Source organism: Podarcis liolepis (genome assembly GCF_965112155.1).
Source record: "Podarcis liolepis genome assembly, chromosome: 12".
Lineage (NCBI taxonomy): Eukaryota > Metazoa > Chordata > Lepidosauria > Squamata > Lacertidae > Podarcis > Podarcis liolepis.
This window is the reverse complement of record NC_139563.1, coordinates 2,726,554-2,740,817: the sequence shown is the minus strand read 5'-3', so window position 1 is coordinate 2,740,817 and position 14,264 is coordinate 2,726,554. Positions and strand designations below refer to the sequence as shown.

At 47.7% G+C, this 14,264-nt stretch overlaps 1 protein-coding gene across 7 annotated transcripts in view; it reads left to right on the top strand.

Annotated features, from left to right (window-relative positions):
• Positions 1–1,732: 1,732 nt before the first annotated feature.
• LOC310689285 (zinc finger protein 212-like) overlaps positions 1,733–14,264 on the top strand; it is a 29,217-nt gene continuing 16,685 nt past the window's right edge. For 2 of the 7 annotated variants that reach the window (XM_083466798.1, XM_083466797.1), the window contains exons 1-3: positions 1,733–1,861; positions 12,218–12,622; positions 13,811–13,937. In XM_083466798.1, the coding sequence (XP_083322924.1) occupies positions 1,748–1,861; positions 12,218–12,622; positions 13,811–13,937 (646 nt within the window). In that variant the 5' untranslated portion in view covers positions 1,733–1,747. Of the gene's footprint in view, positions 1,862–5,796; positions 9,455–10,244; positions 10,485–12,217; positions 12,623–13,810; positions 13,938–14,264 lie in introns of those variants that run through there. The other 5 variants (XM_083466801.1, XM_083466799.1, XM_083466803.1 and 2 more) reach the window with 4 other exon arrangements.

Genomic DNA, 14,264 nt, shown 5'->3' with positions numbered 1-14,264 from the left:
GCGCCCGCCCTGTGGAACGCCCTTCCAGCAGATGTCAAGGAAATAAACTACCAGCTGACTTTTAGAAGACATCTGAAGGCAACCCTGTTGAGGGAAGTTTTTCATGTTTGGTGTTTTATCATGTTTTTATATTCTGTTGGGAGCTGCCCAGAGTGGCTGGGGAAACCCAGCCAGATGGGCAGGATACAAATAAATTATTATTATTATTATTAATTCCAACAGCCAAGCTGGTGCCAAAAGTCTTGCTCTGCTTTCCTTGGGATCACACCAGTGAGGCCAAGAGGAGGGTCTTGTCATCTGGGCAGCCCAGCACCTCCAGACACACTGCACAGGCTTGCGCCCTGGGGAGGTCCCTTCGGTGCTGTTAACCCAGTGGTTTAACTTCACCCCAAAGCCCACTTCCTTGTCTCTCTAGACAGGTGCATACCAACAACAACTGATGATGGCAACACCATTGCTTTTTTATAATTATTTTATGGCCGGAGTGCGAATTCTGTAGCCTGCGGGCTACATGCCAGGCCACTCTCTCTCTCTGGTCCTCTCGCCGTTTGAGTGCATTTGACCGATTGAGACGCTTCCTTGAACTGTGAATTCTGCTTCTCGCTTAACTGGATGGAGAGAAGGTGATGTGGCCATATCCGGAAAGGAGCCCCCTGTACCAGGATACCATTTGCATTTGCTGCCCCTTTTTGCCTCCTTCCCCCTCTATGTTGTTGATATGTAAGCATCATCTACTCGTGGGTTTTCTTTTCTTTTTGTGGCAGTTTCTGCAGAAACGTTTTGCTGCATCTTTTACTTCTTTACATCATCATCAGCAGCAGCAACAGCAGCAGCACTCCGGCTATCTCTTTAGTGAAATTCCCATTGCAGGAATAAACACTATTTGGTTCTGTTTCTCAGAGTCTTTATTATTTACAAAACTTTACACTGGTCATTAATAAAGGAAAAAACCCCAAAGCAAATAAACAAACAAACAAACACAATCTCTTTCTCCTTTTAGCCATCCGGCCAGAGACCTGATGCTGACTTATTCACATGCTCATTTAAACTGACCCAGCGGCGTAGCGTGGGTTGTCAGCACCCGGGGCAAGGCAAGTAATTTGCGCCCCCTAACCCCTAACCTGCCGCCGCTGCCAGCTTCTTCTTGCTGCTGCCTGGTCTGGTCTGGTGTGGTTCTCTCCCGCGCTCAGCGCTGTGCTGGGCGGCCGCTGCACTGTCCCTCCCCCAGATAGTCCCTCGCTCTCTCTCCGCACCGCACGCCTGGCACCCACCCCCTCCACAGTGGGCGGCGACCCAGCGGCTCGGATCGGATTCGCACAGCCAGCACTGCAGTGAGAGAGAGTGAGTGAGCCAGGTAGGGGCAGAGAGCTGCGAGTGCGAGCGCCCCCCCCCAGATGTTGCGCCCGGTGCGGCCGGCCCCCCCGCACCCCCCACGCTACGCCACTGAACTGACCCAGACTCAACTGATCACATGCCCTTATAAGGACCCCTGTTACTGGGGGAATTTTCTGTTGCCTAGCAACTGTTCAAAGCCGGGTTTATTCTAATCTAGAATATTCCAACAGCCCCCTCCCCAACTTGAAATACTGCCATGGACACCTGGTAATTTCATTTTATTTCTTTACTCGGTAAGACCCAATTCCGTAGTCGGCATTTTAAATTTCACAGCAGTCAATGGCCCAATTTCAGTAGTTCGGGGGGGGGGGAGGGATGGCGTGGGAGGAGGGGCAGGCCGGGCAGGAGGCACATGGCACAGGCAGTTAGTGACCGTTCCGTGTGCCAGCCCCTCCTCCAACCTGGGGAATTGTGGTTGTCATATCAGCCATTCCTTGGATCCACAACTGCTGCTGTTGAATGCCAGGTTGGCCCAGAATAAAATCTCCCTCATCCATTATCTGATTATGGATGGGGAGGCTGGTCTGGCTTGTATCACACAGACCTGGGTGGGTCAACAGGGTGGAGTTGGTCTCACCCAGCTGTGCTCACCTGGGTACTCAGTGCACCATCAGGCCAGACCTGAGGGGCAGGTAGGCACATGGAGGGTGACAGTAAGGTAAAGGTAAAGGGACCCCTGACTATTAGGTCCAGTCTTGGCCGACTCTGGGGTTGTGGCGCTCATCTCGCTTTATTGGCCGAGGGAGCCGACGTACAGCTTCTGGGTCATGTGGCCAGCATGACTAAGCCGCTTCTGGCGAACCAGAGCAGCGCACGGAAATGCCGTTTACCTTCCTGCTGGAGTGGTACCTATTCATCTACTTGCACTTTGACGTGCTTTCAAACTGCCAGGTTGGCAGGATCAAGGACCGAGCAATGGGAGCTCACCCCATTGCAGGGATTCAAACCGCCGACCTTCTGATCGGCAAGTCCTAGGCTCTGTGGTTTAGACCACAGCGCCACCCACGTCTCACTGTGGTCTATAGAGACTCTCTACCTCCAGGCTTTTGGTTCAGTTGAGGGTGGGAATCTAGAGTGTGTGTTCCTCGCATTGGGCAAATGGGACAGATTAGGGATTCTGTTGGTTTACTGCCCAGCAGTCTCCCTGCCTGAGATGACAGAGCTGGTCTCGGAGGTGGTGTTGAAGACTCCCAGACTGCTGGATCTGGGAGACTTCAACATCCATGCCAAGGCATCTGGCTCTGGGGCGGCTCAGGACTTCATGGCTGCCATGAAGACCATGGGGCTGTCCCAACATGTCGTCGGCCCAGCACCACATGGCAGGCCACACTCTGGACCTTGTTTTCTCAGCTGAGCAGGAAGAGGCTAATCTGAAGGCGGGGGACATTGACATCAGCCCCTTGTCTTGTTCTGATCACTTCCTGTTGAGATTTAGGATGTCAGCACCTTTTCCCCTCCGCAGAGGCGGGGGACCTATTAGGAAGGTCTGTCCTCGGAGATTGATGGATCCAGTGGGGTTCCAAACGGCTCAGGGGGGTTTTCTGGCTGATATGACTGGTGGTCCTTGTCAAAGCTCTGGCCGACCTCTGGAACACCTGAATGGCTTGGGCTATTGATATGATTGCCTGTGAGTGTCCTCTCCCACCTTGTGGAGCCCAATTGGCCCCCTGGTATACTCCAGAGCTTAAGACGAGGAAACAAGCTGGGAGACAGCTTGAACGCAAGGGGAGGAAAGATCTGAATGAATGCAACTGAACACTGGTAAAGACTCATTAGCGAGCCTACCCAGTGGTAGAAAGCCTACTTTGCTGCCTCCATTGCATCCCCATTATGTCATCCAGCAGAGCTTTTCTGGGTTGTATGGGGCCTTTTACAGGCTGGCCCAAAGGAGGTGATAGAACCAACTGTGACTTGTTTGCAAAGCATTTTGAGGATAATTGAAATTGAAATACTTTATTGTCACTTGTACAACTTGTATACTGTACAGTGAGATTACACAAGCACCCCCCACTCAGCTCTCTTAGTCTTAATTCCCCTCGTTTACTGACACCCACCCACCAAACCCGAAAGTCAGTTGCCCTGTTGTTATCTTTTCATTCAGCAGCCTAACAGCCCACGGATAGTTGTTCTTCACCCTGTGCTTCTATATCTTCTGCCCGAGGGCAGGAGATCAAGTAAGTGCCAACCAGGGTGTGAATCATCCCTGAGAATTTTCCTCACTCTCCTGAGGCAACATTCTTTCGTGATGTCATCCAGTGGACTTGCGGGACAGTCCATAATATCTTGTGCTGTATTCACCACCCTCTGTAGGCACTTCCTATCAGATGATGTCAAACCAGCGTCCCACACCGTGATGCAGTAGGAAAGGACACTTTCTATTGTGGACCAGTAGTAGATCATCAAATGTTGATTTGACATCGTTCTTTCGCAATACTATGAGGAGATGGAGTCTTAACCACCTGGGTTGGACTGATTTTCCAAGTAATATCGCTTGCATCCACCAAGACCTTGACTCTGCTGTTATAGCAGATGAATCTCATGGGGTGTCCAGAGCACAGTCTAGTTCTGTTGTGTTGGATGAGTTTCTGTTGCTAAGGCTTGAGGATGTGGGCAAGGTGCTTGGATCAGTCAGGGCGGCCACTTGCGCTCTGGACCCTTGCCCCTCTTGGCTGATAAAACCAGCAGGGAGGGAAGAGCTGACTGGGCCAAGGAGGTGATCAATGCCCCTTTACAAGAGGGGGTGTCCCTGCCTGTTTGAAAGAGGCAATGGTAAAACCATTCCTGTGGTAAACTTCCGCCCCCAACCACTCGCTCCTCCCTCACCTGTCATAGAATCATAGAATAGAATCATAGAGTTGGAAGAGACCACAAGGGCCATCGAGTCCAACCCCCTGCCAAGCAGGAAACACCATCAGAGCACTCCTGACATATGTCTTTGCTCTCCGGCCAGACCAGGTTTCTTGAGCAGGGTTGGCAGGCGTGTTTACTTTTTTCAGAACAGGACAAAATAACACCGCTAAGGCTGCCACCACTCCCTTTGTCCCGGGGAACCCAGAGCCACAACCCAGGGAGAAGGCTGTGCCCCGTTATTGCTGGTTATCCCCCCTCCACAAGCTGTATCCACAGACAGAAATTCTACGGTAGAGTGCAACCAAGCATAAGGCTAGGAATTAGCTTTCCCCCCGGAAAGGCACACAAACCAAAACAGTTTCTTTCTTTAAAATTTATTTTAAAAGAACATAAGAAAACATGCTAAAATAGCAGGCACTTCTTTAGTAAGTTACAGGCAAGAAAAAATAAGAACATTGTAAAATCTATCGAACTTGCATACTCACAAATAAAGCAAAGAGAATAGTTAGAGTCCTTTCAAAGTTCTGCATTCAGAGGCTTTCACAATTCTCCATCACAAAGGACGTAAGGACAGCTACTTAGATGGAACATCAGCAGCCGGGCGATTTGCAGAGCGCGCTTTCTCAGCCATTTCCCAGATCTTTTATCCCCGATTTGCACGTGGCGTTGGAACCCCCAAAACCAATCATAACTCCTGATTCTTTTTAAATTCTCCAATGACCGGCTTGTGGGCTAATCAGTCTAACTTCTGGCAGCTGGGCCAATGAAGAACCCAGGGCCTAAATCAAAGGGATTTCCTCCCTTCTGTGGAGCCTATGCAGATACATATTCCCAGGCAATCAAGGCCAGATAACATCACTGAGGGAATGTACATAACTTCGGACCCAGGTGTCAAACCTTCCATTAAATCAGGGGTTTCCTTTCCCATAATAAACCTTTCACACCCTGGGTGCCTGTTAGTCTGGGGTTAAAGGGACAGAACTTATTTCCCATGGTTCTTGTGGCTTGTTGGTTACCCACAAGGCCTCACTTGTTGCTTGACCAAGGAATAGCTTCTAAACAAACACTAACTTTACTACAATTCCTTAAGAAACCTAGCCTGGATTTGGAAAACCTACCTAAACACCAGCCAGTTGCTAATCTCCCTTTCCTGGGCAAGGTTCTGGATTGAGTGGTCGCAGAAAAGATCCAGGCACTTTTGGAAGAAACAGATTTTCTGAATCCATTTCAATCGGGGCTTAGGCCTGGTTTTGGCACAGAAGTTGCTTTGGTTGCCCTATATGATGACCTCTGTCGAGAGAGAGACAAGGGGAACGTGTCCCTGTTAATTGTTCTCGACCTCTCAGTGGCTTTCTATACCATTGACCATGGTATCCTTCTGGAGTGACTCTAGGGGTGGGTGGTGCCGCTATACAGTGGTTCCAGTCCTACTGAGATGGTCGTTCCCAGAGGGTGCTACTTGGGGAGTATTTTTCAGCCCTGTGGAAGCTTCAATGTGGGGTTCCACAGGGCTCAATCTTTTGTATGTGTGTGTGTGTGTGGTTACTTTAGATTTTTGTTTTAATATTTATTTATTTATTTATACTTATACATCATACAAACAAGCATTGAATAAAACAAACAAATAATACAAAACCAGAAGAAAATACAAAAGCAAAATTACAAGGATAGAAACATAATAGCATAAACTACAATTGAAAATATAAAACATTACATTCTCCTAAAAATAAAAAGAACGAAAAATAATACAAAAAAGGAAGCTTCACTACAGGTGCTCTGTGTGACTTAAGCTTCACTGCACACATCACATTCCACAACCTTAGAACATGGTTTCAATGTGATTCCCTTCACACAACCCTGGCATTTTAGCAACAGTTCTAAAATCGACACGAGCTAATCTTCTGTGGTATATAAATGAACACACTGATTATGAGGGGCACAATTAGCAATTGTGGATTTTGCTTGGCTCGGCTTGCTACCTCATCCTTCTTAAGGTTGCCCTCCTGAGGCTCAATCACATGTAAGGAATCTTGCAAACGTCCTGTAGCATAAAACTCTTCCCTTTTTCTAATTTCACATGCATCACCATCAAAACATATTTCAAAACCTGATGTTGCCAATTTAATCAGACTCAACAAATTAGACTCCAGCTGTGGAACATAAAAAACCTCAAGCACTTCATTCCTTAAACACTTAAGCTTTACCTTTCCAATGCCAGATACAGGAATGTATTCAAGCTAGTGCCATAGCTTGACATTTCACATATAGTTCAAAAAGTCAAATTGTGTCTTATCATTACACATATCACCCAATGCCCCCAGGTCCAAGACCCACCAACCTGAAGTATTACTCAGTCTTGTGATTAAGGCTTTATTCATCTCGGTGTCACATTTTCCAGATTTTGTTCTCCATCTTGCACCCCAGTCTAGTTTCTCTTGCTTGTCCTGTGTTTTCTTCTTCTGTAGCAATGGACAGTCTTTCTTCAGGTGCTCTTTTGAGTCAGAATTAACACATTTCCTCACTTTCAAGGCTGTAACTTCAACAGTAGTCGCTGTTGTAAACCTGCCACCACTGCATCTCCTTGAAGATTTACTGCCTATTAGCACTGACAGTGTCTCTCTGCTATCAGCCCATTCCCGGAGCTTTCCCCATTCAGTCAGCAATTTTCCTGTTACCCCATTCAACGGTCAGGTCCTCTTCATCTTTGCCTTCTACTAAAGTTGAAATGGCATAATTTTCATCAAAGCTTGACAGGATTATGTATATTTGGGATATGGGTGTGAAGCTGAATCTATGCCCCCAAAGATCTCCAAGTGTCTGCAAGTGGTCAGGCAAAGACACCCCCTGGCTTTAAATGTTGCTGGTATAATTTGTGAGTCAGTAAAACTTTACTGCCCGGGGTCACACTAAGATAAACATTCTGCAAGTCTTTCTATATTGTTTTGGTTGTTGTTTGAAACCGGATAATTGAGATCTGTGAAGCCTCAACTCCCAAAGTAATACTTGCCTGTGCTTTCCCATCATACATTTGCCATTTTTCAAAGTCATCACCATCATCTTCATCATCTGCAGGGTCATTTGGACGACAGTGGATGCCACAAGGTTGAAGCAGATGGATATTTGTGGATGCAAACTGGTTGACATTCACCTTTGGAAGCCCATTGACAGAAGTTGGCAGGCTGAAGCCAAGGACAAAGTTGCTGGGCAGAAGCCAGTGGAGGTGTCTGAGTGGATGCTGTCGGATGGTAGCCATCCCACTCAGCTGTTTGCCTTTCAGGGACGTCCGAAGCCGGTGAGGTTTTCCGCAAGACCATCCATAGAAGTCATGAAGAGAACTGCAGGGTTTAAGCCAGCCAGCTTCTGTTTTCTAAAGAAACAAATGCCTTTCCTAACTTATTTCTAAATACAAGGTCTTTCTGAAAACAAATTATATGGGAAATCAAGCTCTCTAGGATCCTAGGGCGCCCCTCCCTGGTAGCCGTGTGTTGTAAGAGAATCTTTGTTTTCCGTATATCCTGGTCTGGTCTCTGTTTATTTCCTGACCGGCTCGAGCCTACAAGACTCTTTCCAAAGGTCCAGTGTTCCTTAAGAAGCTGAACCCCTTAACAGAACCTTTTTTTCGTTTATTTCATCGTGTCACAGGAAGAAGGGGCAGTATCCACTTGTGACATCACAGGGAGTTATAGACGTCAGTTAGTGATGAGTGTCATTGCTTTGGTTGTGTTCTATGCGAGCAGGAGGCTTCTCCCAAGGTTTACACTGACCCTCGAACAGCACATTCCCTGTTTGCTGCAAACCTTGGGAGCTAGCAGCATGGTCAGCTCCTGTTTTTGTCTGGAAGACAGTGAGAAGGCAGAATCCAGAAGTCGCCAGATAGAGAACAGCAGAGTGGATGGATTAGTACTTGACACACCAGCAGGAATTTGGACGCTGGTAGAGAATCATCAGGAACCTCCTTATTGAGTGACGGCTTTGCATGAAATGGCTTGAACAGGTACCTTCCTGCTCCTGTGTGGCACTCCAGTTGACCATCTGCTGTGGTGAGGTCTGCAGGGCCTGCTCCCTTACAAGGCCTTACAATTGGAAGCCCATTGATAGAAGTTGACAGGGCAAAGTGAGGAGGGAAGTTGTCCGATGCAGCCAGTGGAGGTGTTTAGGTGACAGTGGCTGCCGCAAGACTGAAACCGGCTGATATTTGTGGATGCAAGCTGGTTGACAATTCACCTCTCTTGAGGTGAATTTGGCATGGTCCACACCAAGGACAAAGTTGCTGGGCAGAAGCCAGTGGAGGCGTCTGGGAGGATGCTGTCAGATAGTAGCCATCCCACTCAGCTGTTTGCCTTTCAGGGACATATGAAGCCGGCGAGGTTTTCCCCGAGACCATCCATGGAAGTCATGAAGAGAACTGCAGGGCTTAAGCCAGCCAGCTTCTGTTTTCTAAAGAAATAAATGCCTTTCTAAATTATTTCTAAATAGAAGGTCTTTCTGAAAACAAATTATTTGGAAAATCAAGCTCTCTTGGATCATAGAGCGCCCCTTCCTGGTAGCTGTGTCACTGGAAGAAGGGGCTGTATCCACTTGTGACATCACAGGGAGTCGATAGGCGTCAGTTGGTGACATCACAGGGAGTTACAGATGTTGATTAGTGACATCACAGGGAGTCTGTAGCCCATGGCAACAGCTGGGGGGGCACCTCATTTTTAATTAAAAATAAAAATGACTGCTGAGGTGCCTTCCCAACAAAATGTATGCAATTTTTATGAAAGAAATAACAACGGTATTATTAGGAGTCCAGGTTCCTGTCTTGATAACACAGTAAACGTACGTAATTAAAAGGCGGAATTATTGCAAAAACAAGCAATTAGCTCCGGATGGCTCTAGCCAAGCCTCCGGCACCCTCAGTCAGTTGACCCTTCTAAAGAATCCTTCCGTTTCTGACAGAATTAACTCAACCTATGACCTTTGCATTTCTAATGTTGTTTCCTGTCAAACACCCTCCCCTGGAGATGACTTGCTGGCTCCTTGGATCCTCTCCTTCTTCATGAGAAGACAGGTTGTCAATCTTCTCCTTCACTCCTGCCTGTGCCTCTTGAGAGCCGTGTCCGCATTCCAACATGGTCTCCGTGAGAGAAATCTGATCCCGTCGGTTGCAAACTGCGGTCTGCTGCCGGCTGCATTCCTAGGCTGGGAGCTAGTGTATTCATGACAGGTATAGTTTTCGCTGGCAGTTTTCCCTCAGTGGAAACTTCTGTGGGGCGGAGAAAGAAAGCACGTCCATTAGCCAGCCACGCCGTCAGGGGTCCGCTCAGTGCCGCAATGCAACTCCAACTCCCATCATCCCCTCTCCGGCGTGGCTGACGGCGCTAGCATTTGGGCGATGGTGGATGCCATAAGGTTGAAGCTGATAGATATTTGTGTAGCCAGACTGGTTGACATTCATCTTTGGAAGCCCATTTGGCAGATGTTGACAAGCCGCAGCCAGATGTTGGATAGTGACATCACAGGGACTCCATAGCCAACGACAACAGCTGGGGGGCCCACCTCATTTTTAATTAAAATTAAAAATTGATTAAATAAATTGATTAAATTAATTATAAATTGATTAAATAAATTGATTAAATTAATTATAAATTGATTAAATAAATTGAATAAATTAATTAAAAATAAATAAATTAAAAATAAAAAAACTAAAAATAAATAAATTAAAAATAAAAATGACTGCTGAGGTGCCTCAACAGCAAGCTGTATGCCATTTTTATTAAAATTAAAATTATAAATAAGAACGGAAGAATTCTCGCCCGCAGCTCAGGGGGAACCTCTGTGGGGAGGAGAGAGAGAGCGCGTCCCATAGCCAGCCACGCCCTCAGGGGGCCGCTCGGCACTTCAACTCCCATCATCCCTTATACGGCGCGGCCGGCGGCAAGGCATGACGGGAGTTGTAGTACCTTGGAATCCGGCGGTTTCCCGCCCAAAAAAACCGCCACCCGGGGACTGAGAATGGGGAGGCCGTTCATTCCTCCCGCCTACTGGCGGCGCTGCGCTGAGGGGAAGCGGAAGCTGCCGCCTGCCGGTCTCGCGATGCGTCTCCTCGGCTTCCCGCTGGGTAGGCACTGCGGCGGCAGTGCGCCTGCGCAGTTCGGCCTCCGCCGCTCCCCCCCCCACGCCCGCTGCCTCCCAGCGCCGCTCGCCTCGTCTGTCTGTCTGTCTCCGGAGCCATGGCTGGGGGGGCGCCTGTCCAGGTGAGGCTGGGGGGGGGCGGGAGGAGGGACACACCTGACGCGAGGCCTTGTGGGAAGCAGGGGGCGGGAGGAAGACTCAGCCCCCCCTTGTTTTACCTCAGAAATCTCAGAGGGGAGGGGAGGGTCGCCCCCCCGCTTTGTTCATTTCCCACCCCGTCCCTCAAGGCCTCCCCTCGGGCCTCAGGGAAACGAGGGAAGCCCCCGCGGAAGCCAGGAAGGACCCTCCCCGTTTGTTTATTGGATTTATATAGCGTCCTATATCTGGAGGTCTCTTTTTTATAAATAATTTTTATTGAATTTTACATCATTATTTTTTATCGAGATACCCGGAGGTTTCAGGGCGGTTCGCAGAATATAATAATAATCATAATAATTTTGGCTGGGTTTCCCCAGCCACTCTGGGCAGCTTCCAAGAAAAGATTAAAAAGTAAATTAAATCAGTCAATAAAAACTTCTCTAAACAGGGCTGCCTTCAGATATCTTCTAAATGTCAGAATATAAAAATATAAAATAGAAAGCCACAATATATATAATCAAAATATAAACAATAACACCCCACCCCCCCAAAAAAACTCATTTTAAAAGGGCATTTTAGTGTCTAGTCAGTGAGTTCTCCACGCCCACAAGCGGAAGAGGCGAAGGTCCTGTTCTCTCAGGGGGGGGGGAAGGGGGCAACTCCAGAATTCCTTAATAGTCCCAGATTCTGGAAAAGGGAAGAAAAACCACAGGTCTAGGATGCTATTTGTTTGTTTGTTTGTTTTTATGAGGTGGGGTGGGTAGCACCAGACCCTCCACGTGTCCCTGTTTTCCAGGGCCAATCCCTGGCATTCCTGTTATCAAATGTTGGAGGGTATGGGGTAGGCGTCATGTGGCGGGATAAATTATTCCCTCCACCTGCCCAACATTTTTATGCCACCTGGTTGCAGAAGTCCATCTGGGTGGTTCACAAGGTAAAAAGCACACCCCTGCTCGAATCCCCGTGACGGGGTGAGCTCCCGTTGCCCGGTCCCTGCTCCTGCCAACCTAGCAGTTCGAAAGCACCTCAAAGTGCAAGTAGATAAATAGGTACCGCTCCAGCGGGAAGGTAAATGGCGTTTCCGTGCACTGCTCTGGTTCACCAGAAGTGGCTTAGTCATGCTGGCCACATGACCTGGAAGCTGGACGCCGGCTCCCTCGGCCAATAAAGCAAGATGAGCGCCGCAACCCCAGAGTCGGCCACGACTGGACCTAATGGTCAGGGGTCCCTTTACCTTTACCCCACATCCAATAAGAACCATGAAAAAAGACTCTGACAGAGTTCCTTTCTTGCATTGCTTCACTTGCTGCTGATCATCACATAAGAAGTGAGGACAAAGACAAATGCAGTTAAAGGTCACAAAGGGAGAAGCTTCTCTTGTGACTCACGCAGTAGCAACGATGATTAAATTGCATTTTGTCTCTTGTCTCATGTTGACTAAAGTCCATAATAAGGGTGGGGGCAGAGCAGTGACCCAGCTTGATTCCTCCTCAGACTGCCAGTTGTATGTATCGATACCCAACCATTCACTGGGTTTGTTCAGTACTTGCAAAATTACCACTTAACTGGCAGTATTTTTGCACCCATTTTGCCCAAGCATATGTCGCTGCCTCTGACATTTCAGAAGGAGAGAATGGGGTGGGAGGTGGGAAGGATTTTTCTGGTGTCATCTGAAACGCAAGATGGCCACTGACTTTGGGTTTCTGTCTCCGCAAAGCAGGCTATGGAGTGTGATGCGGAGCCAAGGTCTCTCCTGCCTTTCCAGTCCCTTGTGAACCTGAAGCAGGCCACTACGCGGGAGATGCAGGTGCAAACGTCTGAGGCTTCCATGTGGGCGGCGGTGGCGGCCATCCAGGCCATCGACAAAACGGTTGACAACCACACCATGCGCTTGCTGCGCTTGGAGGGCAGGATGGGCTCAACAGAGAAGAAGCTGGGAGCCTGTCAAAAGACCTCAACTGAAATGGAGAACCAGCTGGAGAGCAAGTGGGCTGCGCTGGGGACCTTAACTGAAGAGTACAGGCAGCTCCAGAAGAGACTGGAGAATGTGGAGAATCTGCTGAAGAATCGGAACTTTTGGATCCTGAGATTCCCCCCTGGTGTGAAGGGAGAAACGCCCAAGGTTAGGAGTATTATTAATATCATTTATTAAATTTGTTTGCCGCCCTTCATCCATCGATCTCAGGGCAGTTGACAACATAAAATGACAATATAAAAAACACAAAATGCCATCAGCCAAAGGCTTGGTTGGCACCTAAAGGTGTATAAGGAAGGCTTTCATGCAAGTGCAAAACATTCTGCTACCAGAGCTAGCAAACATTATTCATGCTTACTGCATGTAATTTTGCAAATTATTCCAGTGCTATAGATGCAAACAATATTATTTTGGACTGCCAGGAATAACTTGGAGCCATGAAAAATATTTTAAAACCCATCTATGAAACCTCCCTGTAGTCATTTGAAGTCTATGCAGAATTCTCCTCCATAGCTCATTCCAGACTCAAGAGATCAGCAAGCATGCTGTTTTTTGTACTGAATGCATAGATCGGTGATTCACAGTGCACTGTTAATGCCCCCAGAATTCTTCTTGGCTGCCTCCTTGGGCTTTCTGTGGGAATGCTAGAGGTTCTTCCTTTTCCTTGGGTCACAGCACCAAACAGAAAGTTGCTATCACAGTATTCCCCACATCTGTATTCCTGAATAATAGACATGCTTTCCAGATGTTTTAGCTCTCCTTGGCAGTTCACACTGTTTTCAGTGGGGCTGCAGGATGCTGAGAACTTTTGGAAACTAAATTTATTTTATCTCAGTGGTCAAAATGTGTGGCCTTGAAAACAGGATGCTTTTGTCCGCGTCAGACAAAACAAGTCCTGTTAGCACATAAAACTAAGCTCAGTGTGAACGAGTAAGTATGCCGGTTCACAGAAAGAAAACTGGCTGCTTCGTTCCTCCATGTTTTGGCTTCATGTTACATCCAAACCTGAGCTTGTGGTTTATCACCCACAGACAGATCACAAGTGGTAGGCCAAGAACAAACCTTAGCTACAACAAATCATGAGCTCAGGGTCATATGTAATACCAAGCCAAACCGTGACTTAGTTCCCAGTAGCAGGGGAAGCGGCTGTGATTTTCGCTCTGTGCACTGATACACCTGCTCATTCATGTTTGGCTAAGTGTTATGTGTGCGCCAGCCTCTCTTTATGTAGAAAGTGATTCTTCCAACACCACCCAGTAACATTTCTTGCCTACCAGTTAGGCCGACTGGGTTGGGAGTCAAGAGGGTGCTGAGCTTTAACTTCTGTTGTTCCAGGTTCCAGTGACCTTCGATGACCTCTCAGTCCATTTCAACGAGAAGGAATGGGGAGACCTGGACGAGTTGCAGAAAGAGTTGTACAAGACAGTCATGAAAAGCAACTATGAGATGCTGGTTTCGCTGGGTGAGATTTAAGAAACCCTGAGTTGGGATATAATGGGATGCAGGCTCAAAGTTCTTACTTGTTTGGGTGATCATTATCAGTATCTTGAGAACTAATGTGGTTTAGTGAATAAGAGAGGCTTCTCATCTTTGATTATCTGCAACATATGTGTATTAAAAAAGAAACAAAATAAGGGCATTTGTTGTCATGGAAGAGTGTGTTCAAGCCCCTGCTCAGGCAGAGAAGCTGCCACTGGACCCCTTTTTTAGTTTCTGAGCCATTACCATGGGTTCATAGCTCCAAAGAGAGTTTTATAGGCCATGCTGTCCAACCCATTGCTTGGTTCAG